The sequence below is a fragment of the Pleurodeles waltl genome, chromosome 12, assembly GCF_031143425.1.
Source record: "Pleurodeles waltl isolate 20211129_DDA chromosome 12, aPleWal1.hap1.20221129, whole genome shotgun sequence".
NCBI classification, from domain to species: domain Eukaryota; kingdom Metazoa; phylum Chordata; class Amphibia; order Caudata; family Salamandridae; genus Pleurodeles; species Pleurodeles waltl.
In genome coordinates this window covers 682,426,432-682,449,994 of record NC_090451.1, presented here as the reverse complement: position 1 = coordinate 682,449,994, position 23,563 = coordinate 682,426,432, and the positions used below count along the sequence as shown (strand labels likewise).

The 23,563-nt window shown below is 44.4% G+C and overlaps 1 protein-coding gene across 2 annotated transcripts in view; it reads right to left on the bottom strand.

Moving 5' to 3' along the window:
- Window positions 1–5,379: 5,379 nt before the first annotated feature.
- Window positions 5,380–23,563, bottom strand: part of EFNB3 (ephrin B3) — a 210,196-nt gene continuing 192,012 nt past the window's right edge. For both annotated transcript variants that reach the window (XM_069218673.1, XM_069218674.1), the window contains one exon: window positions 5,380–9,140. In XM_069218673.1, the coding sequence (XP_069074774.1) occupies window positions 8,746–9,140 (395 nt within the window). In that variant the 3' untranslated portion in view covers window positions 5,380–8,745. The remainder of the gene's footprint in view (window positions 9,141–23,563) is intronic.

Genomic DNA, 23,563 nt, shown 5'->3' with positions numbered 1-23,563 from the left:
TAATACCGATTATGCATTATTTCAATCAAACAATGTAAGAACGGAGCGACGGATTCGCATTTTCATTAGTCGAGACAATCTATGCATTTCCCAGAGATGCAATATATTGTGTCACACTCTAAGGTTTTCCGAGGTCACTACAGTGGCTGCCAAGTCTGTCAGGAAGCAAGGCCTCAAATGAACGCTATATATCCACAGATAATGTTATTAATGATGGCAGACATCAATTTCCGGCCGGATTTTGCCGAGACACCTGGGTTCAATGTCTGCTGCTTCAATGCCCGAATACGGCCTTGGTAGCCCCGTGGCCCCAAGGAGGGGCCAATGGGCCAGGGCCCTCCGCCGTCGTTGCTTGGGAGCAAGGGGTCCATCGGCGATGGGGCGGTCATCGTGGTCGCCCACCGTGGACTTCTTTCCATCACTTTGCGCTCACCTTCCGCGGCGGTTCCCCTGGAAACAGACGGGGTGACCTCAGCACCATTGCCATGAGGGGCCGGAGGGGGGTGTGATGGAACAGCTGCGACATGGCGGAAGAGGAGGTGGAGTGGGGGGCGGGGGGCAGCGGGCGGCAGTGGGGGGCAAAAAGCATCCAACATTGTATTCCGTGTGGCCGGCGTCGCCATGGCGACCGGTCTATACTAATTGCGCCAAATCCATCAGCCTCCAGGCGGGACCACCTTCTCCCCAGACTCCGCGGATAATGCGCCACAAACAAGGTGTGAGTGGCAAAAAAACATGTCCTAGCCGAGGTGGGGGGAGGAGATGCACGGCTACCCCCCATCCCCGCCGAGAGCTGTAATGTGGATTTATGTGTTTGAATCTTCGCTTCATGCCCGAGGCCTGCACGAAGGAGGCGGATTTCTGCTGGTCCCACTTCCTGCCACGGCCCTAGGACAATAAAAGAAACTAGGCATCGGGATGAAACAGCGCAGCGCTGAGAAGAATTGTGCATTCATTCAACGCAAATCCGTTATTTCACGAGGCATGGCTGTTCAGCACCATCGGCGAGAGAATGCGCAATAGCATCACTCTGCTTAAAAACATGTCTTTTATTTGGCGCTTAGAATATTCTAAAAGGGACCTCCAAGATGTCAGAATGAAACAACAAAACCCTGAAAAGAACAGGGTAAAGCGCCCAGCATCAATTCATTTTTAAACCCCCATAGCACTAATATTTCTTAATAGCAGCCGGAAAAATAATGCAAGTTGCATTAAGCGGTATAAGGCAATTTCCTACTTTGAATATGCAGGCATGCAACAGTCTTCGCCCGTCACCTCGTGCCTGGTCTGGCTGGTGAAGGTGGGGTGATGGATGGTAGGGGCTGGGCCTGTCTAAGCCCACAGTGATTCAGTCTGCACTGCCTCTCTTTCCCCAGCCTCCCAAAACCTATCTAGAGAAGAGCTCTTGACCTCTACAACGAGTGCGGCTTCGGGTGTTGTCCTTGCCCTGTAAGTGGAAGTGGCGGCCGGCGCTACAACCCTGATGGAAGCTTCAAGGCGCTATCTGCGAGAGTAGAAACCAGTCTCAAGCTGTAAGTTAGCTTCTGAGGACGAGATCTGCCGAGGCCTGCACATTTAATTGTTTATTTATATAGTGCTCGCTGCAAATGTAACTGCCTCTAGGCGCCAGGCAAAACCACAGTATGATTGTCTAAGAAGCATCCTATGGAAAAGATGCTTCTGAGCCACCCCAAGCCTTAGTAACAGAAGGGGAGAGTTCTTCTAGAGTCTTATAAGGGACTAAGCAATCAGTCTGGTGTCAGGTGAAAGCGATTTCCAAAGCCTCAGAGCCAATACTGAGAGGTCCAGGTGCCTCAACTACGGAGCCAGGGCCGTGGGACGGGAAGGCGAAGGCTGCAGGGTCTCTGGAGGAGCCAAAGCAAAGAACTCTAGAATGCCACGTCCCACACACTGTCTTTTCATGTTTCCCAAGCCCCCCACAGTGTCTGTTCATGTACCACAGGCTCCTCACACTCTTTATATGTACCCCAAGCCGCTCACACTCATGTCATATACCCAAGGCTCCTTACACTGTCTTTTCATGTACCCCAAGCCCCTCACACTCATTTCATATACCCCAAACTCCTTACATTGTCTTTTCATGTTCCTGAAACTCCTTACACTGTCTTTTCATGCACCTCAAGCTCCTCATACTGTCTTTGGCGAATCTCAAGCTCCTGTGTCTTTTCATGTACCCCAAGCTCCTTACATTGTATTTTCATATACCCCAAACTCCTTACATTGTCTTTTCATGCACCCAAAGCTCCTTACGCTGTCTTTTCATGTACCTCAAGCTCCTCACAGTATCTTTTCATGTACCTCAAGCTCCTCACAGTATCTTTTCATGTTCCTCAAGCTCCTCACAGTATCTTGTCATGTTCCTCAAGCTCCTCACAGTATCTTTTCATGTACCTCAAGCTCCTCACAGTATCTTTTCATGTACCTCAAGCTCCTTACACTGTCCTTTCATGTACCTCAAGCTCTTCACAGTATCTTTCATGTACCTCACGCTTCTGAAAGTATCCTTTCATGTACCCCAGCTCCTCACTCTAATTTCATGTACCCCAAGCACCTCGTACAATCTTTTCCTCTACCCAAATCTCCTCACATTTACCCTGCACATGTACCCTGTACCCCAAGCTCCTCAGAATGTCTTTTCATGTACCCCAAGCTCTTAACACTGTTCACCTACCCCAAGTTCCTCATACTGTCTTTTCATGTACCCCCAGCTCGTGACACTGTCTCTTTCTGCACCCCAAGCTCCTCAAACTTTATTTCCAGGTACTCCAAGTTCCTCCCACTGGGGTCTATTCACATAGGTACATTTACACGAGTAAACCTATACATCGAAATTTACTCTTGCACCTTGTAGTAAATCTACCAGTCTGAGTGTAAGGTGTAGGCTTACATGTCTCCACCCCCTGAAGCAGCAGGTCGCGCGGAGTTTACGAGTGCTAATTTACTACAGCCATGAAAGACCCAAACAATAGTAGCCCAGACCGGAGTAAGTCCAGCACCAAATGTGCCCAACCAACGGCACTGCTGACAGCTCCCACAGAAAATAAAGAAGACAGCCTCTTAAAATGGAGCCCCATAGCAAATAATGTTAAAATAAATTCATTTATTATGACTTTTCAAAATATATATATACATTTAATTTAATGTTAAAAATTATATATACATACTACTTTATGACAAAATAGTTTAATATCCTTTTTGTAATTTAAAAATCAATATAACTAATTGAATAAATATGTTCAATTAATTTGAATTAATTCTATGCATAACGTTTTGAACCTTTCAATACATAATAAGTGAAAACAAACATTTTATTTTAGATGGAATTTGCTAAAAAATGTAAACACATTAGTTTAATGCAAGATATTTAAAATCAATAATTAATTCATTCAAAATTAAGTTAATAGTGCAAAGCTACTCCTAGTAACTTTTCACTTATTGGGAGAGTTCTCCGTCACCGGGGTGGAGTTCTCCCTATGGTAAAGTAAAGGAAAAATGTAAAAAATAAAAATAAAATTGGGGACTTTTAAAATGTTATTGTAAATATATTTTACATTTTTAAAATATTTATTTTAAATGTAGAGCAAAATAAAAAAAAAAGTATCACAATTAACTTAGTTTTGATTTAACTATTTTATTGATTTAAACATATTAAATCTAATTCGATTTTTTTAAAGACTTCTAAAAAAACACCCTAAAGTAACATGTATAAAAGATTACAAAAAAGACATGCATAGAATGAAATGAAATAATTCCACTTAATTAACAATATATATTCATTTTTAAATTTAAAAAGGATATCAAACTATTTTACACAACTATAAGAAGAAGGCATCGAAAACTGGTGCAGGAGGTGAATGGACTCAAAAGGCTGAGATCCCCTTTTGAGTTAAAATACAGCCCTCCCCCACAATTTGTAGCACACTTCATCACTGGGCTTTGCCCGCTTCCGATACAGATAAGAGGGTTTAGATAGGCTCTGTCACCAAGTTGGAGCATAAGATACTTACATTTGGGATTGCAAAAGCTTGAGAGTTTAAAACAGTCTTGGGTTAGATCTCTGCTATACATTTATTCATGGCTACCCTAACAGGATTAAAAAACTTAGTTGTAATGGTTAGTAGGATATTATTGCCCTACCATCAACCTTATAATAGGCATGTTTCGGCCAGTTTTGTATACCCAGATGGGTCAACAGCCTTTATCAGGGCATATAGACCCCTGGCTTTCTGTCTTGTCTGTTGTGTCCCATAGTCTGGTGTAAGGATGGACACCAGAAACAAACACACACATATATATATATATATATACACACATATTATATATCAAGTAGGTAGAAGAAAGAGTATATTCCTTCCTTGTTGTTTTTTTTCTGTCCCAGAAATTTACTGTAGGTAAAGGACACACAATAAACAATGTATTTAAAATAATTATAAGATTGGGTAACAGATGAGGAATCAACCATGCACATACGAACAGTGAGGCACTGCACATAAAGTGTAGCACAAAGTATAGAGGTTCAGGTCACCCCTTCCTGTAAGCTTAACCTGTAAGGGCTGCTTTCTTAACAAGGGGACTGGGTGGAACTTTCTCTGTAGTCACGCAATGTAGAAGGACCACAACTAGCTTGTTAGCTCTTTTCCCGATAAGATCGTACATCAGATAGCTGGTTATCAAAATATGAATTAGTAGTAGTTTAAAGCATAAGGTCACAATAGCCAAAACAGTTGTGTGCATTTTTTGTTGGATCCATAAAGCCCTGTTTATTTGTCAATGGCTTACATTATTCTCAAGTCAGACTAAGGTTGACCTGTTTTTCCAGGAATGGAAAGAATATAATTTGTTGCATGTTAATGTCACATCCCAAAAACTGACTATGAGGCTTGGCGCACAGTGTATATCTGGACTGTCACTCCACTAGCACGCAGTTGCAGTGTGATTATTGGCAACAGCCAGTGGCGTTTGTCCCTTGATGAATTAAGTATTTTCCCCATGAGGGATTTTGACATGGACTCGTTACCTTTGACACCACAGAGGGAGATGGCGTAACTTGCACCTTCAATTAGATTTTTTTTCAATTCCTGGAAAAAACAGGTTTATCGCAATATGAAGTCTTAGTCTGGCTTCATCATAATACAACCACTTATAATAAACGAGGCTGTCCGGTCATAGATATGGTCTGAATTTTCTCACCTACCATCTTCCACAGATGATTTCAGAGAGGGATCCTGCGGGATCTGAGGTAGGTTCACAATATCACGTGAACTGGTTTATGGGGTCAGAGATGTAAAAACACTTTTAGCATTTTCATATTCCCGATACCCAAAAGAAATACTAGGAAGACAACGACCGCCGGCAGGCTGATTTACAAATACTAGTTTTTATTTCGTCTTTATTGGCAGAACGTCTTTTTTTAAACTTTTTTAATTTTGTTCTTTTTTGAGAGAACAACAAGAGCTACATGACTACAGGAATCATAACGCATTGGCCACTGTGCAAAAATAATAATAAACAAACACCTCAACAGAACTAAAAACAAAAAGAGTTGGTTAAGGCAGGAGTTCAAGTTGGAGCTCGCTTCCAAGAAGCGTAATCATTTGATGCTGTTTGCTGTTCTTTTTTGGTCTAGTCCCAGATGGACATTGGCCACGTCTGTCAAAGTCACCATCCTTTTTGGCACTGTTGGTAGATTCCGTAAAGCAGGAGATGGAGGAAGAGGCTTCTGTGTGGCACAGGCATCAGAACTTCAGGTGCGTGGGACTCCCAGGAGGCGTGAAACAGGGTGGCAACTGCACTTGGGTCCCTGTTTCTGGACGAGTGAAGCCGGGTATATACTCTGGATACTGGAACCTGTGATCGCCAGGGGAGCAGTGCAGGTATATGGCAGAGAGATAACAAATTCAGGTGTGTTGGTCTCACAGATGTGTACGGGGATGTAAAGGGACATGTGTTGCTGGCCCTTTATGAGTGGGCCAAAGATAGAGAGGAAATATGAATACTTCTTCAAAAGGAACAGAGCTTGTCTCTGGCGTAAGTATCGCAGGAGATGTGGAAGTAGGTGGCAGCTACACACGATCTGAAGCTCTGTACAAACGGGCCCGGACACACAAAACAGAAACCAACACTACTTATTGCTGGAACAACAAAGCTGCTGGAAGGCAACAAGCTCAAAACATCTGGTTTGGGGATCTCACAGGCAGTGTAGAATGTCATAGCGGAGACACTTGTCTACAGCACTAAAGGGTGGCCTGGTGTACATGAGTAAAATTGGGACTTGTGACTGCCAGAAGAAAGGAGCTGGAGGCTGATAAGGTGATAACAATTTTGGGTTGTTAGGCACACCAAAAGTCTGGAAGGGGACAGAAGGAGCATTTAAGACTCCAGCACTATGTGAGTGGGCCGGCTGCATTTCTATTTTGGGAAGAAGGCAAATTTGTGTGGAAGTGTAGGTTTGTTGGTCTAACTGGGCATATGTACAGGGATAGTGGGGTGATAGCTTCATATGGGGTGACCAGTAGGTTGTGATGTAGGTCAACAAACATATCACAAAACAGCACAGAGTGGAAAGTTTCACAGTACAGGAACACCACAGGGAAATCGAAAAGCGAAGCTTGAGGTGGTTCAACCATGGCTGCAAAGAATCAAGCACAGGCCTTGCTTTTAGCAAGGCCCTCCCACTCTCCTTTAAGTTCCATACAATAAACACAATCTCAGTGGTGTCATCTGCTCTGCTCCCTGACTAGGAGGATCTGAGGCAATCACATTAGTTTGGAAATTAGCTCCTGGTATTGTTTGAGAGCTTGGCACCTGACATTATCGGCCTCAGGAGGATCCTGTATTCATTTTTTCATGTCTGGATGTCAAAACCCAAAGGTTGTAGAAAAATAAGAAAATGGTTTGGCCACATTTAAAAAGGCAAAGCAGCTTTAAGTGGGCATTCACCAAGAATACCACCATTAAAACATAGTCCTTCGGCGAACTAAAACATGAGTGCACACTTTTACATCCACTCGAGACACTTCAAAATCGACACGGGCTGAAAAATCAGCTGTTCTCTTCCTACTGACAGCCAAGAGACCGAATGCCACAGTTTTGCACAGGGCTCACTTCTATGTCACTTCCTCTTTCAGGAGAACCACTTCCTTTGTTAATGGGAACCACTTCCACTTCCAAGAAAACCACCTCCTGCCTCCCTTAGCACTTTGCCACTAGACTCCAGAAAGCCTCTTGCTATTGGGTAGACTCAACCTAAAGAGTTCCAATAGGCCGGGAGCTGTAAAGCACCCTCAGAAAGAAAACAGGACAATGTGACTGCAGGCAGTGAATCAACGAGAAGCATTTTGCTAGGCCTTGATCCCTCTTATAATTCCAGTGGTGGATGTAGCCAGGGCCCAGCACTGTGCTCTGCACCCCTCCTGCTTTGTAGAAGCGTCACTACTAATGATAAAGTTCTTAAACGTTTTCAAAGATGATGGGCTGGACTCTATGAGGATGATCAGCAAGACGGTGAATGTCCTCTCTGCTCTTGAACATGTGCTGTAGACACTTTGTGGTTACTACACATGATGCGCCGGCCTGATGCTTTGAAATACCCATGGCAGACTCTGAAGTGGGAGACTGCGAACCGAGAATTGTGGACATGTGGATGGAGAAATGTCAAAAAGGCCTCTGGACCTGTCACAAAGTTGTAAACCAGTGGCTTCACTGTTTTAGCTAAGCTGTCCGAGATACCAGAGTTATTCTTCTGCTGTGTCCAATCCTTACGGGAATCTTCAATGAGGTCTTATAGGAGCAACCCGGAGCCAGGCCAGAAACCCACATGGATCCCCCATATCACCAACAGGGGATAACAGAAGGAGTGGCAGAAAACTCTTGTCAGCATGAAGACCTGGGAGAGCAAGAGGAACGGCTGGTGGGTTGCACTTCACAGTTGGCACAATATCCATCTTCAGGCCAAGTGAAGCAGGTTGGCAAGGGGCAGCCCATAGCAGGGTTAGAGGCCTGCCCTAGGGCTGAGACTTGCAAGGTTCATTAAGCAACAGACCTTGTCCCAGACGCTTCCCCGTGCTGTGCTTATGTGGCAAGAACCAGTGATGTGCCAGAGCTCTGTGGGCGTGCCTAAAGAGGCATGTCTTTCAAAGGGCTCTCCTCCACAGTTAATCAAGTCTCTTTCTGAGGGCCCACAGGTACACACACAGGGTATGATAAATTCACACCATATTCCACAAGGCAGAACCCTCAGAGCAGAGGAGGTAGGAAGGGGAATGGGATGAAGATTTAGCCACCCCAACAGTAGAAAATAAAAATTGTAATTTACAAAAACAATTTAGTCTTTTGGCAAGTCAGAGCAAAGGAGGATTCATAATGGAAAAAAAACCAGGAAAATAAACATTGTTCGTCATTACAGAACAAAGTAATAATGTTCACATTATTTTCGCGTTTCTTAGCTGAACTTAAACGTATATTTTTTACAAAAAAAGAATGTACTTTTTTTCTGGAAATCAACAACTTTTTTCTTCTCCTTTGAGGGTATGTGTGCAAAATCCTTTCCAAGGAGTGGGACCCATTATCCTTTTCCCCCTAATTTCACCCCCTAGAGTCACTAGAAATAGCAATAATAATAATAATAATAATAATTATTAAAAAAATTGGGGTGTGGGGGAAAAAGGCTCAGTTGGTGGTCCCAGGTGCACAACAGACTGGTCCTCGCGGCTGCAGGGTCCCCCCTCATACTTTATAGTAAATGTTTGCGGGACTCTGTGGAGGCATCTCCTGCACGATGTAGACGGGATGGCCGTAGTCCCCGCTAACCTTTTCATAGTGGGGGCAGAAGGCTCCGCCGTCTGAAGTCCTGAGCGGGATGATGATGTCACTGGGCTCAGAGCCGTTGTTGTTGCCCCCGCTGCTCCTCTTTGGGCTGGTGAGGGTGCTGAGGGAGAGCGGCGGGTGGTGCGTGTCACTGTGCTTGGATCGCCGCCGTCGGTAGCAAACTGCACCCACCACTATGATAATGATGAGCAGGAAGGCAGCGCCACCCGCTGCCCCGGCAATGATTGGGATATTGGACGGTGATAAGGGACCGTTCTCTCCACCACCTTTGGTGGCGTTGGCAGAGATATCTCCTGGAGAGAGAGAGAAAGGAGACAGATGTGATCAGATGAATAGTCAAAAGGTCAATAATCATCACTTTTCACAAAACATTACATTTCTAAAGATAATTTGTGCACCAAGATTCTCAACAGCTCCCACCCTACCTTCAGACTACTAGAAGATTTTGGGGATCAAAGAGCATACTTTGTTACATTTTGAGCAGGTGTGTGGGAGCACTGAACGGTTTCCTATATTATGGAGCAATTTCACAGTTATTTGCAATTATGTCTCCCTAACATGGTTATAAATCAACCCTCTAGACCCCTTAGCGGAGGTGGCAAAAACGTAGGTGGACGAGATGAAATGTAATCCAAATGTCCACAAATATGACAGTAATGTAAGTGAGAGAGAGAGAGTACGTGAGAGAGTTTGATTTAAGAGACTTGCCCATCAAAGAGTTTTGAATCTGATTAAATTGGATTTCTGTAAACCTCACTCAAGAATGTGACTAGATTTCAAGTGATTTGGCATTAGTCAACATTTAAACATTCGTGTTTCTTCCTCTCGTTGTTGGACTTTTTTGGAATATTTGAGCTCTTCCAGTGGTACCGATATAAAAAAAATTGTGAAGCATCACTCAAGTGTGCATCTTTAACAATCACTTCTAGACAAACATACAACAGAAACAAGCATTTGTAATGCAATGGGTCTTGCGTTCGCTTGAGTTTGAACTATCGGCCTTAGAAATTCCTAACTGGACGTTTCTTGCCTCATAAATTGAAAATGAAGAGTAAAACAGTTGACATAAGCAAGTGGAATCAAAGTGCCACATCCATCATGAGCGTGAGCACAAATGAGAGACACAAAAGGAAAAAGAAGTTCACTCGCAGAAAAACATATTGGCAAACGTACAATTATCCATGTATCCGGGTCGGTGTCCAAGATGGTAACAACACCATCCCAAGGCGGGACAAACGTAAACTATTTACCAATAATAATGGATTTTTGAGAGGTAAGCCCATGAACGAGTGATAGTGATTGGTCTGCAGTGGGTGTGGTTAAAAGTCCACAGATAGATTACAACAGGTCAAAGTGCTTGCACGCTCTGCCTAAAAAGATTCATTTCAGAGGCCAGGAAGGGAGATTTTGAGGCTCCTACAAAATGTCACCTTCACTCCACAAAACTTCAAGGCCACTATTCAAGAATGACATTTGGAAAGTCCTTAAAATGTTTCAAGGCGATAAACAGAAAGAGTGCAGAAAATTTCTATGTATTTAAAACTAGTTTTGTAGGACAAAACAGTGGTTGACTTGACATTTCTAAAAAAGCAGATCTTTCAACAATAAGGGGATTGTCCATTATCTACAAAAGTAGGTGAGAAGAGCTAACTTCAGAATGCAAAAGAGGCTAACTAACAAATAGAGTCTGCATGACTTTATAGTCCAAACAGGGCGAACTTACACTGAAAGAAAGGTTACTTTCGAATAACAAAAAAGAATACATTTAAAAAACAAAATTTTAAATACACAAAATAGACTGAACAGTCTAATTTTAAGAAGTATAAAGGAAAATCTGACAAGACAGAAATATGTGAGTTCCCAAAGGTACAAGCATTGGCAAAGTAAATAGGTTTCACCTATACAAGATCTATTGGCTTTATCAATATTATTTTATATTTTGCACAGCAGCGGTCAATATGGCTTGAAGAAAAAAAGCACTATGAGGTGGCTAGCGTTCAAAGCATCAAATCACTTTTTTTGCTTCCCTTTAAGCCAAGTAATTTCCTGAAGGTGAGCAGCGGATGGAAATAATTCATACAGTCACAAGGTTAAATAAAAAAAGAAGCTAAGCTACAGAGGGAGTACCAACACAAGATGATAAAGGAAAGCCATTAAAAAATAAGAAAGCATCAATTGTAATTGACAGGAAAGGCAACCAATGGTAAGTAAGGGGCTGGCCCAAAGCCCATTGCAAGCAGTGATATTGTTCACAACAAGTTTTCGACAACAGAGAGCTAAAAGCTGTCTGTAGGTGTGACCCAGGAAGGCAGGGTTTACAGAGAAGGTAGGATGGCTTTAGGAGAGCATCATGCAAAGTAGGTGCCTTCACAACACAAAAATGTTTAATTTAAATAAAAAGAGATAAGAGAATCTCACAAGGCTAAAACTGTCAGGGGCAAGAGGGAAAATGCTGAATTTTAATATTACAACGGAAAAAAGGGGAGATATAATAAACGATGCTGGTCTGTACCTCTGGAACCCTGTGCTTGCAGAATGTACGCCCACCAGGCACAATGCTTAGTTCAAAATATACGTGAGGAATTACATGTTACGTCTAAATAGATTGTTTAGATTTTTCTTGTTTGTGTACATTTTTGATAATTTAATTTTGTCTATTTCTCTGTCTGTTAAAATTCTAAATAAAATGTATTAAACGTAAAAAATGAATTTGCAAATTGTTCTCCTGATTGCATGTGTCTGCACCAAGTCTGTAAAGGTTGAAAAGGGATGCGAAGGGAATACGTGGAAAGCAGCAGGAGCATGGGAGATCAAAACAGACGACCCACCACAAGCGTGGTTTGCCTCAGACGTTCTGTACGCATGTTGGCGGCAATCCCAATCGCCGAATTGGGGGGTATTTATTTTTTATGTCAGATGGCAAGACAACTGGTACTGAGTTTACTTGTATCTGGTGGCAGCATGCAGCCCTGCCTAGTTTCCCAGGTCCACAGGTGATGTGTTGCTCCTTTTTTATCCCATTATAAAACAAGACTACAAGTCCCAGAGTTCAAAGGAAAAAAAACCTGGACTGGAGTAACACATCAAGCATGGACCTGGGAAATTTGGCAACTTCATGTTCAGAAGCTCAGGCGAAGCAGAAATTAGCTATTTGTTTCCTCCCTGTCCACTGTGCAGAAGTGTTAAGGCCACGTGCTGTAGTCTACTGCTCTTGTGTGGAGGTGCAGTAGGGCAGCTGCCTACATTGGGACTTAAGTAGGCCTTGCCCGTAATGCAGGGTCTACTGTACCATGCCTTATGGCGTATCACCACAGATATTATACGGCGTATTTTGATCATGTTTTACCACCAAATGTCCATTCATCAGCACTGAACGACTCATGCTCTTACCCTGTTTCGACATGACAGACCATATAGTCTCCAGCGCTACCTTTGCTCTCACACTTAGACTATCTCCCCACTCCTCACCTGCTCTCCCTGGCAGTCTGACTTCAGTCCTTCTTGCCTGCCACCATTCACTACCCGTATGAAACATGAGTTTCCATTCACTGACCAGCCCCCTCGACCCTTCAGGATAGGCACTACGGGCCTGATTACGACCTTGGCGGAGGGGAATACTCTGTCCCAAATGTGACAGATATCCCACCTGCCGTATTATAAGTTACATTATATCCTATGGAACTTGTAACACGGCATGCAGGATAGCCATCACATTTCCTCCGCCACATTATGACCTCCGCCAAGGTCATAATCAGCTACTATGTCTCGAAAACCATCACGTCTGGAAATGTGGGAAAAATCGTCCAGCATTTCTAACGGAAGAAGCACCGCCCCGGAAGCTGCACCCTGCAAGAGAAGTGACGTCATAGAGGCTGAGGCGCGGGGTCTCTCTCTTTCGACTTATGAAAGGAAAGTGTTTACAGCAAGACAAGTGAACGTGCGGATGGACCGCATGTTGAGGTTGGACCAACATATCGTAATAATTATAAGTCAGGATCTCCTCCCAGCCAGCTGAAGCTCTCTACAGCCAGACCTAAAAGGATGTGCAAAAGAGATGAAGGGGGAAGAGCAGAGTAGAGCTAAAGGCAATGAGGGAAATTTATGAGCCTCTTGTGCCGCCTATGCGTACATTTTTGGTGCACAACCACGGCGAAACCTTTAAATCATATCTATGAGGCCACACAAAGCCACTGTGCGTGGCTTTGAATGACCTCACAGATATAGAGTAAAGCAATGCAGCACCAATTGCTGCACTGCCTTGCTGAGTGTTAGGGAGGCGTTCAATGGGCATTGCGGTGGGTGTTCCCTCGCAACACCCATAGATTTTGACACGTCCCCAGATTTACAAGACCTTGTAAACATAAGGATGCGGCAGAACCTTACACTTCACCAGGGGAGGCATAAAAAGGATAAATATGTTTATTTCTCCTCGTTTTTTCCTTCTTTCCATGTGTGCGGCATTTTGCAGAAAGCAGAAAAAGCCTCCTAGGATTGATTTACAAAAACACCCCTGCCTACAATGCAGACACCCTTGTACCATGGTGAAGGGGCGCCTGCGTTGGCATTAGTCTACCAAAACGGCACCAGTGCAGTGGGAAAGGACAGGAATGCGTTGTATGCCATAGATACAGCGCATTCCTTCCCTTTTTGGGTCGAGCATAGCAGTGCGCAAGCGCTGCTTATCCGATGTGTTGGTATGTCTCTGGGCTTTTAACCACGCCAACCGCACGCTCATCACTGTTACTCGTCCATGTGCGTGCCCTTCAAGAATCATTTATTTTCCTTGGTAAATGTTCTATGCTTGTCCCTCCTTGGGGCAGTTTAGATGCCACCTTGGACATCGCCCCTGTTACTTGGCTAATTGCACGTTTGCCGATATGTTTGACTGCGAGCAAACTTCTTTTTCCTTTTGTGTGCTGCTTCACACTGATATCGTGACATTTTGAATCGGCTCGCTTATGTGAAACTGTTTTACTTTTCATTGTCAATTTATGTGATGAGAAAAGTTCGGTTAGGAGTTTACAATGCTAATAGCTCTAACTCGAGCATTTGCAAGACCCATTGCATTGCAAATGCTTGTTGTTTGATGCAGGGCAACACAGCAAGGTGACTTGCTGCCCCGCCCTGCACCAAAAGACCATAAATATGGCCCAATGTATGCAGTAAAATCTGTTGTAAGACCACACCCTTATGGGCACATCTCTGCCCATCTGGAGCGGGACATGTCGCTGATGAGAACATCTCTCCATACAGGGACATCACTCCACAGTTGGCACATGCTTTGGCATTGCCACTATCCTGGCACCACCCCGGAACCCCAAATGATTACCTCTCTTTAGAAATATTTCTTTTGTAATGACATTCCCCCCTATTAAAACATCTCCCCACCGCCCCAGCCTGCTGCTCCCTATATACCCAATCTATATTATAAGATTATCTCCCCACATCTGATGCATGTTCTTCCATCTTTCCACGAACACCTCTACACAGCCTGTCTCAAATTCTCTGTCTAAATGTACTTGTTTTCAGGACATCTTCCAAGTTTGAAGCTCGTTATTGTGTCCTAGTCTGTCCCTCCCATGGAATCAGCTTACCTTAAAAAGGAATACGCCCTGAATCTCCCCACTGCCCTTGCCTGTCCCTCAAAATTATTGTTCGAAGAAAATCTCTATTTGTCAAGGGCTCTGAAGGGGCATGCTGGGCTATTCGAAACTTCAATATTATAAGTAAGAACTGCTCCCTGCAGCTGAAATATGTACCGTCTCGTTTTTCGTCGCCTACTTTTTCTTTCAACAGAGGGAACAAATTTAGGAATGGCACATAAAAAAAAATAAAAAAAACAAGGAACAAGCCAAAAAATGCACTGCGGCTTTACATGATACTTTATGGGGGAAAAAAATCCTCATGTATTCCTTCCTCTAATGAAAACCAGAAAAACAACTATTCGGAGGGCCTCTATGACCCCAAACTATTGTTTATCTGGTTTCAGTTTTTCTCTCTACATAAATGACAAAAATAAGCTTTTTTCCTGCGTGGTGGTAGGGTCTCGGGTTAATTTTCTGGCAAGATAATTGTTCCCCCGGATTACGTTTTTCTCTCATTTAGACAGCAATCTGGGACAGGGTCCAAACTTCGAAATTGTTATTTGTCGGCTCGCAAGGGCAGCCCAGAAATAGCTCATATTTCTGTTTTCAAATTATTTCCTTTCTGCTTTGCTAAGATGGGAAAGCCAGGCCTGTTTGTATAAGCAGGAAAAATCCATTTTTTTCACTTGATAAGTTTGCCCCTCCAGGTTTTTAATGAGGTAGGTCACCTAATTTTTCCACCCCAATTCAAGTTACCTTTGTAAACGAGAGCACATATTTAAAAAAAAAACATTGCCTGCCTTTGGGAAACGCCACTTAACAAAAGTGAGTGTCAGAAGTGGGATATATTTCATTGCTTTCCAACAGGAGGCTGGATTCAGGTAATCTATACGTTTCAGTAGGCGGAGAGTGAGTACTGGAAAACAATTCAGAATTGTTTTGAAGTAGTGACATGTAAAGTGTTTACTGTAGTCTAGCAGAGTTCCCGGTTGCTACCTCCGGTACCTTGCAAGCATCGTGTATTCCTGTGCACACCTTGCTGAACTTTACCTCGTGGGTTAATACCGTTTCCACTTATATAAACAAATATGGAAGCCCTCATTTTAATGTGAAAGCCCATCTTTATGAAATTTTTTGTACTCTTTTTCACAGTTTTTGTTAGAAACTCTCCAAGATGTTGAAAAAAGCCTTTTCATCTTTGTATACATCTATCCGGGATTGAAAAGCCTCTGAATTCGAATCATGAGCTTGTGAATTTGACCAAAGCAGCAACAATTCTAGTAGATAACCAGAAATATCCAAATGCAATGCAGGTAATGTTTTACCCTTTAATTTAAGTTTTCAAAGTACTGTTGTCAACTTTTGAGGGCTGCTTGATTCCCTTTGACAGCTCATATAAGGTGAGGAAGATGGAGGGTGCAGTTGGGAAGGACAAATTCTGCAGAGATTGATGACCCACAATCTGTGAGCAGGGATCTCACTTTGTAGAGGCAGGGCTCGCCGGAGCCCCGGTACATCGAAGTGTTCCGCCAGGTGCTTCCGTGGTGGGACCTGAAAGTGCTGGATGTGGGAGGTGTCTGGTGTTGTGACATCTCCCACAAGCAGGTTTTTTGTTATACTGACAGCTTGGCATGCAGCGTGTGTGACCTCCCCACAGATATGACACATTTTAAGTACGAGTCAGTGGTTCTTAACGCGATATTGGTGGTAGCAAAGTGTAAACAAAGAGAAACCGAGGGTGAGGGGGAAAAAGGATGAGAGATGAAAAGAGAACTGAGGGAAATGGTGTGTAAGAAGGGTGTGGAGAGAATGTGAGTGGAAAAGAAAAGGAGGGGCCAGGGACATGGGTGAGGGGAGATGAGAAAAGAAAGAGGGAAAGAGGAAATGGGTGGAAAAAGAGTGCTGACTCGAAACAAGAGGAAACAAGGAGGGATAGGTGGTACAAGAGGAAAGGGAGAGTCCTCAGAAAAAGAGAGAAGAGAGCGATACAGAAATGTCTAAGCAGTAAACGAGTGGAAAGAGGTTTGAGAGAAATAGGAGAAACATAGCGTAGAGAGAAGATGGGACAGGAGAGAGGATGCAAAGGGCTGGGGGAGAAAAACAATGGCTAGTGTGAGAGAGAGAGAGACACACAAAGATGTTGGGAAAAGGTGGAGTGAAAGAGGACTAGAGAGGGGGTGAGGGTATAAGGGAGCGAATCAGAAAGGAGAAGATATGAGCAGAGAGCGAGGGGACAGTAAAAACACATTGAGAGAGAGTGGAAGAGGCAGGGAGGGGCAAAGTGAAAGCAAAAGTGGAGCACAGATTGGGAAGGACGAGAGGCAATGGCTTGTAGCGGAAGATGAAGAGAAAGTGATTGGAGTGGACACGATGGGTGACCAAAAATTGGAAGGGGAGAGATTAAACAATAGGTGAGAATAAGAAAAGTGGAAGGGTAAGGACGCGAGTGACAAAGAGGCAGAGAAAGGAAAAGGGCGAGAGGGAGTCAGAGAGAGAGAGAAACAGATGGGGTTTGAAAATGGGAGCGAAGCGGAGTTAAGGACAGCCAAGTAAGGGAGAGAGAAGGCAGAAGGTGAAAGAGTGAGGACTATGGGAGAACAAGAACAATCTGAGAGAAAGAAAATAAAGAGGGGTGAGAGAAGGGAGAGTGAAAGAGTTCTAAACAACATGTAAACTTCCACTGCAGGACCCTTAAAATAAACTTTCAGGAGAAGAATGGGCAAGAAGGAGTCGAGTGCAAAGCGCTCCATCCCTGGTGTAATCTCTCGGTGGGCTTTTAACCACGTCCATGCCAAGCCCATCAGTTTAAATGGTTTGTGGGCTTGCCTTTTAAAATTAACTTGATTTCATTAGTGAAAGGCATGATTATGTCATGCTTTTTCCATTGTTTAGCCCTCCTTGAGCCCACCGACCAACTACTGAAAACATACAAAGCTCCATGTTTTCCGTATGGTTTCTGCTTATTTTTTCTCTTTATTCCGTAGGTAGCGCGATCTCGTTTGGCAGTAGTAGAGCGCTTTGCATGACATCGACCCTGTTACATGAATATTTGCACTTTTTGTCGGTTACATGGATAATTGTACTTTTGCTGGTTAAATGGATAATTGAACTTTTGCCAGTACGTTTCACTGTGAGCGAACTTCTGTTTCCTTTTGTGTGTTTGCTTTGCGCTCATGGCAGACATCAGCTCGCTTATGTGAAACTGTTTTACTTTTCAGTTTATGTGGCAAGAAAATTCTGGTTAGGAGTTCACAAAGCTAATACCTTTAACTCGAGAAAATGTGAGACCCATTGCATTGCAAATGCTTGTTTCATTTTGTTGCATTATGGGCAGGGGCAGAGTTCATAATTCACGCAATGCCTTCTGACCAATTGCTGCTTACTGTTTTGCCTTTGAGTTTTGAGATTAGTGTTTACTTTTCCTTATTCTGACTGCAATATGAAGGATTTTTGTAAAATGAAACAAGGAACAATCTTGCGGTGCATTTAGTTTGAAAGGGTAGACTGTAGGATATCAAATATGTTCTTAAAAGGCAAATAAATGTACTTGCAAGTAAAATGCACAAATATTTCAAAGGACAAATGGGGCACTTTTCTGCAATTCTAAAGTGTGATGGAAACGACGATTATATTGAGATTAAAACAAACAAACCAAAACACTTTACTTGTGAGGGACGCAAATAATAAATATACACAGGAAGCCGATTTCCACACATTATTTTGTTTGCGGTATAGGTTTCGTTGCAAATCTACATGTCTGATACTAATGTAGTGGCCTTCAGAAAAAAATGTACTCTTTATAAATTACAGTACCCTACCGTAGCATGAGTCAGCCATGTATTTGGAAGTGCTGTGCTCTAAAATGCACCACTGGAGACATACTGCGTATTACCACTTCGCCGCTGACCGGATGTGATGCATTTGTTACGAGCACTCTTTGTGTGATAAATGGATTTTGCACAATCCCTGTGATTCAGTGATATAACATTAATAGCAGCACCCCCCACCCAGAAGATTGTTCCAGGACGATTGCTTACAACGCAGGTGCCCAGTCCCTGGCACAGAAGGCACTCAGCTTCACTGCTTTTACAATAATTATGTACCAGTGTGAGTGCCAGCCTTTTTTGCTAGTCTACAGGACTGCAGTTACGGCCGAGCCTCCTTGGACCCACTCACTCCACCTACATTTCTGATGCTTTTGCAGGGTGCCGATATAACTAGAACCCGAGAAAGAGATTAAAAACTAGAGGAAACTTTTTTAAATGTCCCCAAAAATGAAGGCAATTTACAAAATTGTTAAAACCTGGAGGAAATATCCAAAATCTGCAGGAAATGACAAAATATTTTTTTTAATAAAAAATAAATGCACAGAGGGGTTGGACTTTCCCCTTCCTATGATCAATATGTTCTGTGTTTTGTTTGTTTATCTTGGATGGGATGGAGCAACAGGCTGTACTTGTCTAGACAACTGACATGTGATTCTCGACATAACCTTGCACTTTGCACAGCACTTAAGAAATGCTATAGGTGACTTGACACTCGCCAAGATGCAATGGAAACAGAGGGGACCTCTGGGCAGTGTCTTGTGCAAAATGTTACCGGATGTCTATTCGTTTTCAAAGATGGCTATGTGACAAGTAGAGCAAAAATCCTTCTCCGCCCACCAACATTAAAGATGCACTCTACCCATCGGACGTATTATCTTGCAACCTTTACTCCTATTCTCACCCTTCTCTCAGGAGGCTCCTTCAGCAGCTCCTCTCTTTCCACTGCTCATCTTCAGCGCACCAGAGGACCACTTTGGCAACGCCATTTTAGGTAGTTGTATTACGCTACCCAATAATACCACCTAATCTTGGCCTACAGCGGTGGTAGGTAGGACTGTTTTTCCTCCAAACATGATGTTGTCAGCAGATCATCAGAGAGAGGCCAGTGAATCTGGTCATAGGGTAATGAGGGGGCTGGTGCTGATGATGGGGGTTTTAATTGCTGTGGTACTGGGGTAGAATGGAGTTGAGATTGGCAGGTGGAGGGTGTGGGGTTGACATGCTGTGAATGTGGTAGTGTTGGTAGAGGTATATGTGAAGGTGGTGTTGGTGAGGTTGGCTGTGGATGGTAGTGACCATGTTGGGAATGGAGAAAGTGGTGTTTAAGATGTGTGTAGGAATGGTGGTGAGGTGGAAGGGGTGGTGGGTGTAGTCTGAGGATCTGGTGGTTTGAATGTTGGAGATGGTGGCAGGATGGGGTGATGCTGGTGGTGGTGTCTGTGGATAGAAGTGGTGGAGTTGATGTCAGTGAGGTTATACTAGCAGTGGTTGTTGCAGCTGGTCTGGTGGTGAGCTGAGGATGGTGCTGTGGTGGTCATGTGGGGGAGGTGATGGTAGTAATTATGAGGAGTGGTGGTGGTCATGGTGTGGTTATTGTTGGCGGCAGGATGGGGTTGCAAGTTGATGTGGTGAGTGAAAGTGGGAGTTACAGGTGGTCAAGATTATGGGACGATTCTGGTAACTGGATGTTGTGGCAATGGCATTTATGATGGCTGTGTGTGTGGTGAAGGTTGTTTTAATGTTAGGGTTTGGTAGTGTTGGTGAGAGAGTTGTGAAGATGGTGGACATTTGTGGTGTTGCATGGCAGTAGTGTAGGTGAAGGTATGGGGTGGAGATGCCAATGGTTGGTGGTGGTGGTGAAGGGTGTGGCAAGTGGTGATAATTATGGCTGGTTGCCGGATGGTAGTGGTGGAGATGGTGAGTTCTTATTATTGCAGGTATGGGGTGTTGGTGAGGGTGTAGCAGACAGTGATAAATGTGGCTGGTGCTGTTGCTAATTGGCAGTGTTAGTGAAGGTGCACAGGCTAATAATGATGGTGAGTTGTGGTAACTGTGGGACATGTGATGAAAATGGTTGTTGGTGGTTTGGTGTGTTAATGAGTTTGGAGTGGTGCTGATGGTGTGATTTGTTAAGTTGGTGATGGTGTGAGATCTTGGGGGCTAGGCTGCTGGATTTTGAACAATGTTAGTGGTGTTGCAAGTTTGTGGTGTGCGTCAGGGTGTGGGATGTGATGATAGTGGTGATGGTGTTGACTTTTGATAGTGGGGGTGTTGGTGAGAGTGCTGTAGGTGCTGATGTTTGTGACTGGTGGTGAGGGTGTGGTGGGTGATGATATTGAATGGTGTTGTGTTGCTAGATCAGTGATGATGGTGGATGGTTTAGACTGCATGCGGGGTGATATTGGTGGGTGGTGAGAGTGCTGCTGGTTTATAGTGGTGATGGCAGTGATGTGGGTGTTCTTGTTGTGTGCTAGTGATTTTGGTAAGGGAGTAGGATGGTGATGCTGGTGGATTATTGGTGCTGGACGAAGGTTGGTGAAGTTGGTGAAGGTTTGGTGGGTGGTGGTAATGATGGTGATTGTGTTACTTGCTGGCAGTGGTGATGGTGATGTTGTAAAGGTGCAGTGGGTAACGAAGAAAGGTGGGTGCTGGTGGTGTAGCTGTGTGTTGTAATGATGTGAGTAATGATGGTGTTGCTAGTTCATAGTGGGTATGATGATGGTCGTGGCAGATGAGGATAATGGAGTGCTTGTAGTGTTCATGAGAGTTTGGGATGGTGATGATGATGGGGAGGTAGTGTTACCTTTTGTTTTTTTTTCGTGGTCTTGAGAGTCTGTGATGTGGTGAGGGTGTGGGCTCGTGATGATGGTGGTTAGTTGAGTAGTCCTTTGGGGGTTGCAGGTTAATGGGGTTGGTGAGTGTGTGGATTGGCGATCATGGATGAGGTGTTTTTTTGTGGTTTGGTGACAGCCTTGCAGATTTGTTATTTGGGTGTGCAATGGTGATGATGGTGTGGAAGTGGTGTTTTCTTTTGGGGGTTGGTTGGGGTGTTACTGGGTTTTGGTGCTGATGAGGATGTGGGATAGTAATGTCCATGGGGAAAATGGTGTTGTTTTTTTGAGGGATGGTGGTGATGCAGGTTTGTGATGGCTAGGGTGTGGATTGGATGATGATGGTGGGGTTGGTGATGGTCTTGGAGATCTGTTTATGGGCGTGGGATGCAGATTATAGTGCGGATAGTGGTGTTTTCTTTTTAGGGTTGGCAGTGGTCTTGTAGGTCTGTTATGAACTAATGACGGGATGGCTGTGTTATCTTTTGGGGTTTGGTGGTGGTCTTTGGATGTGTTGTGAGGGTGTGGGATGATGATAGTGCTGTTTTCTGCTGGGATTGGTTGGGGTGATGCTGTGTGTGGTATTGTGAGGGTGTGGGATGATGATGATATTGCTGTTTTTTTCTGGGATTTGGTTGGGGTGATGCGGTGTGTGGTGAGGGTGTGGGATGGTGATGACAGTGTTGTTTTTTTCTGGGACTGGTTGGGGTGATGTGGTGTTGGTGATGCTGTGGGATGATGATGATAGATCTGTTTTCTTCTGGGATTGGTTGGGGGTGATGTGGTGTGTGGTGTTGGTGATGGCGTGGCATGGTGATGATAGTGCCGTTGTCTTCTGTGACTGGTTGGGGTGATGCGATGTGTGGTGTTGGTGATAGGGTGGGATGGTGATGATAGTGCTGATTTCTTCTGGGATTGGTTGGGGTAATGCTGTGTGTGGTGTTGTGAGGGTGTGGGATGATGGTAGTGCTGTTTTTTTCTAGGATTAGTTGGGGTGATGCGGTGTGTGGTGAGGGTGTGGGATGGTGATGATAGTGCTGGTTTCTTCTGGGACTGGTTGGGGTGATGTGGTGTTGGTGATGCCGTGGGATGGTGATGATAGTTCTCTTTTCCTCTGGGATTGGTTGGGGGTGATGTGGTGTGGGTGCTGGTGATGGCGTGGGGTGGTGATGATAGTGCAGTTTTCTTCGGGCTGCAGTGATGTAGTGTGGGGGTGTTGGTGATAGGGTGGGATGGTGATGTTAGTGCTGGTTTCTTCTGGGTCTGGTTGGGGTGATGTGGTGTTGGTGATGGCATGGGATGACGATGACAATGCTGTTTTCTTCTGGGATTGGTTGGGGGTGATGCGGGTGTGTGGCGCTGATGAGAGCGTGGGACGGCAATGATGAAGATATGGTGGTGTTGCCTTAGGTGATGCTGGTAATGATGTGGGATAGTCATGACGATGTGGTGCTAGAGACTTTTGGAGGTTGGTGGCGGGGGGCTGTGCGTGCCTGTAATGTTGCTGTGGGTGTAGACTGGTAATGAGGATGGAGCTGGTAGTTTTGTCACTTGGTGGTTTGTGGTGGTGGTGCTCCGCGAAGCTCATCTTGTTGTCATTAAGAAGTGCGGTGCCTGGCAGTAGCCGGGGGGCAGGTTAAACGGCGCCGGGGGTCCCCCTGCACTGAGCTCTCCCGGTTCTTTCATGTCTCGAAGTCTTTCATGCGTCCTTTACCTCCCCCCTGAGCTCTGCCTGGCAGAACCTGCTGAGCGGCTCGGTCTGCATCCCCCCTCCCGGCCGCCCGCTGCCTTCTTTGTGAAGTCACCCTTCAAGATGACTTCTCCGCCGGCGGTTTTGGGAAGATCGCGAGATTAGAAGTTCCTGCCCCCCTCGAGATACCGCAATTTCCCTCCATGACGTCACTTCCACAGAGAGAGACCACCTGCACATTCTGAAAGGGGGGTAAAATTGTTAATGCAGGGGCCAAAATGTTGTGCCACTTCAGGTCCCTGTCAGGAGTGCTAATTTCCAGTGCCAACAACACCTACTTGCCACTACAGTCCAACAACTGTTACAATTTCGACTGTACTAAGTGACCAATTTTAGCTTAAGCAACATGGCATTATTATTGTTTTGAACTGTACATTTAATTGTTAAACACTTTACTCATATGCTTTTGACTAAAAGCGCCACCATTTGGTGAATTGTCACAAACAGGTGCAGGTGTTTGGGAATATGTGCCAGTGCCAAGCACCTGAAAACACCGGCAGAAATTAAGCACTGGGTATGTGTCAGGCCCAAGTCTGATTGGGCTTAATGGAGATGGGAAAGACTAGATTGTCAGTCAGGGGTCGCTAGGGAAACAGCTGCACTTGGAACTGACCAGGCTACCTTTGGTCTCAGGGGCTACAAAATTTGTCACAAGACCTGTGTTCACTTCCCACTGTTTACACTCCGTGTTCTCCCCTCACTCATCAGCAGAAAATATGAGGT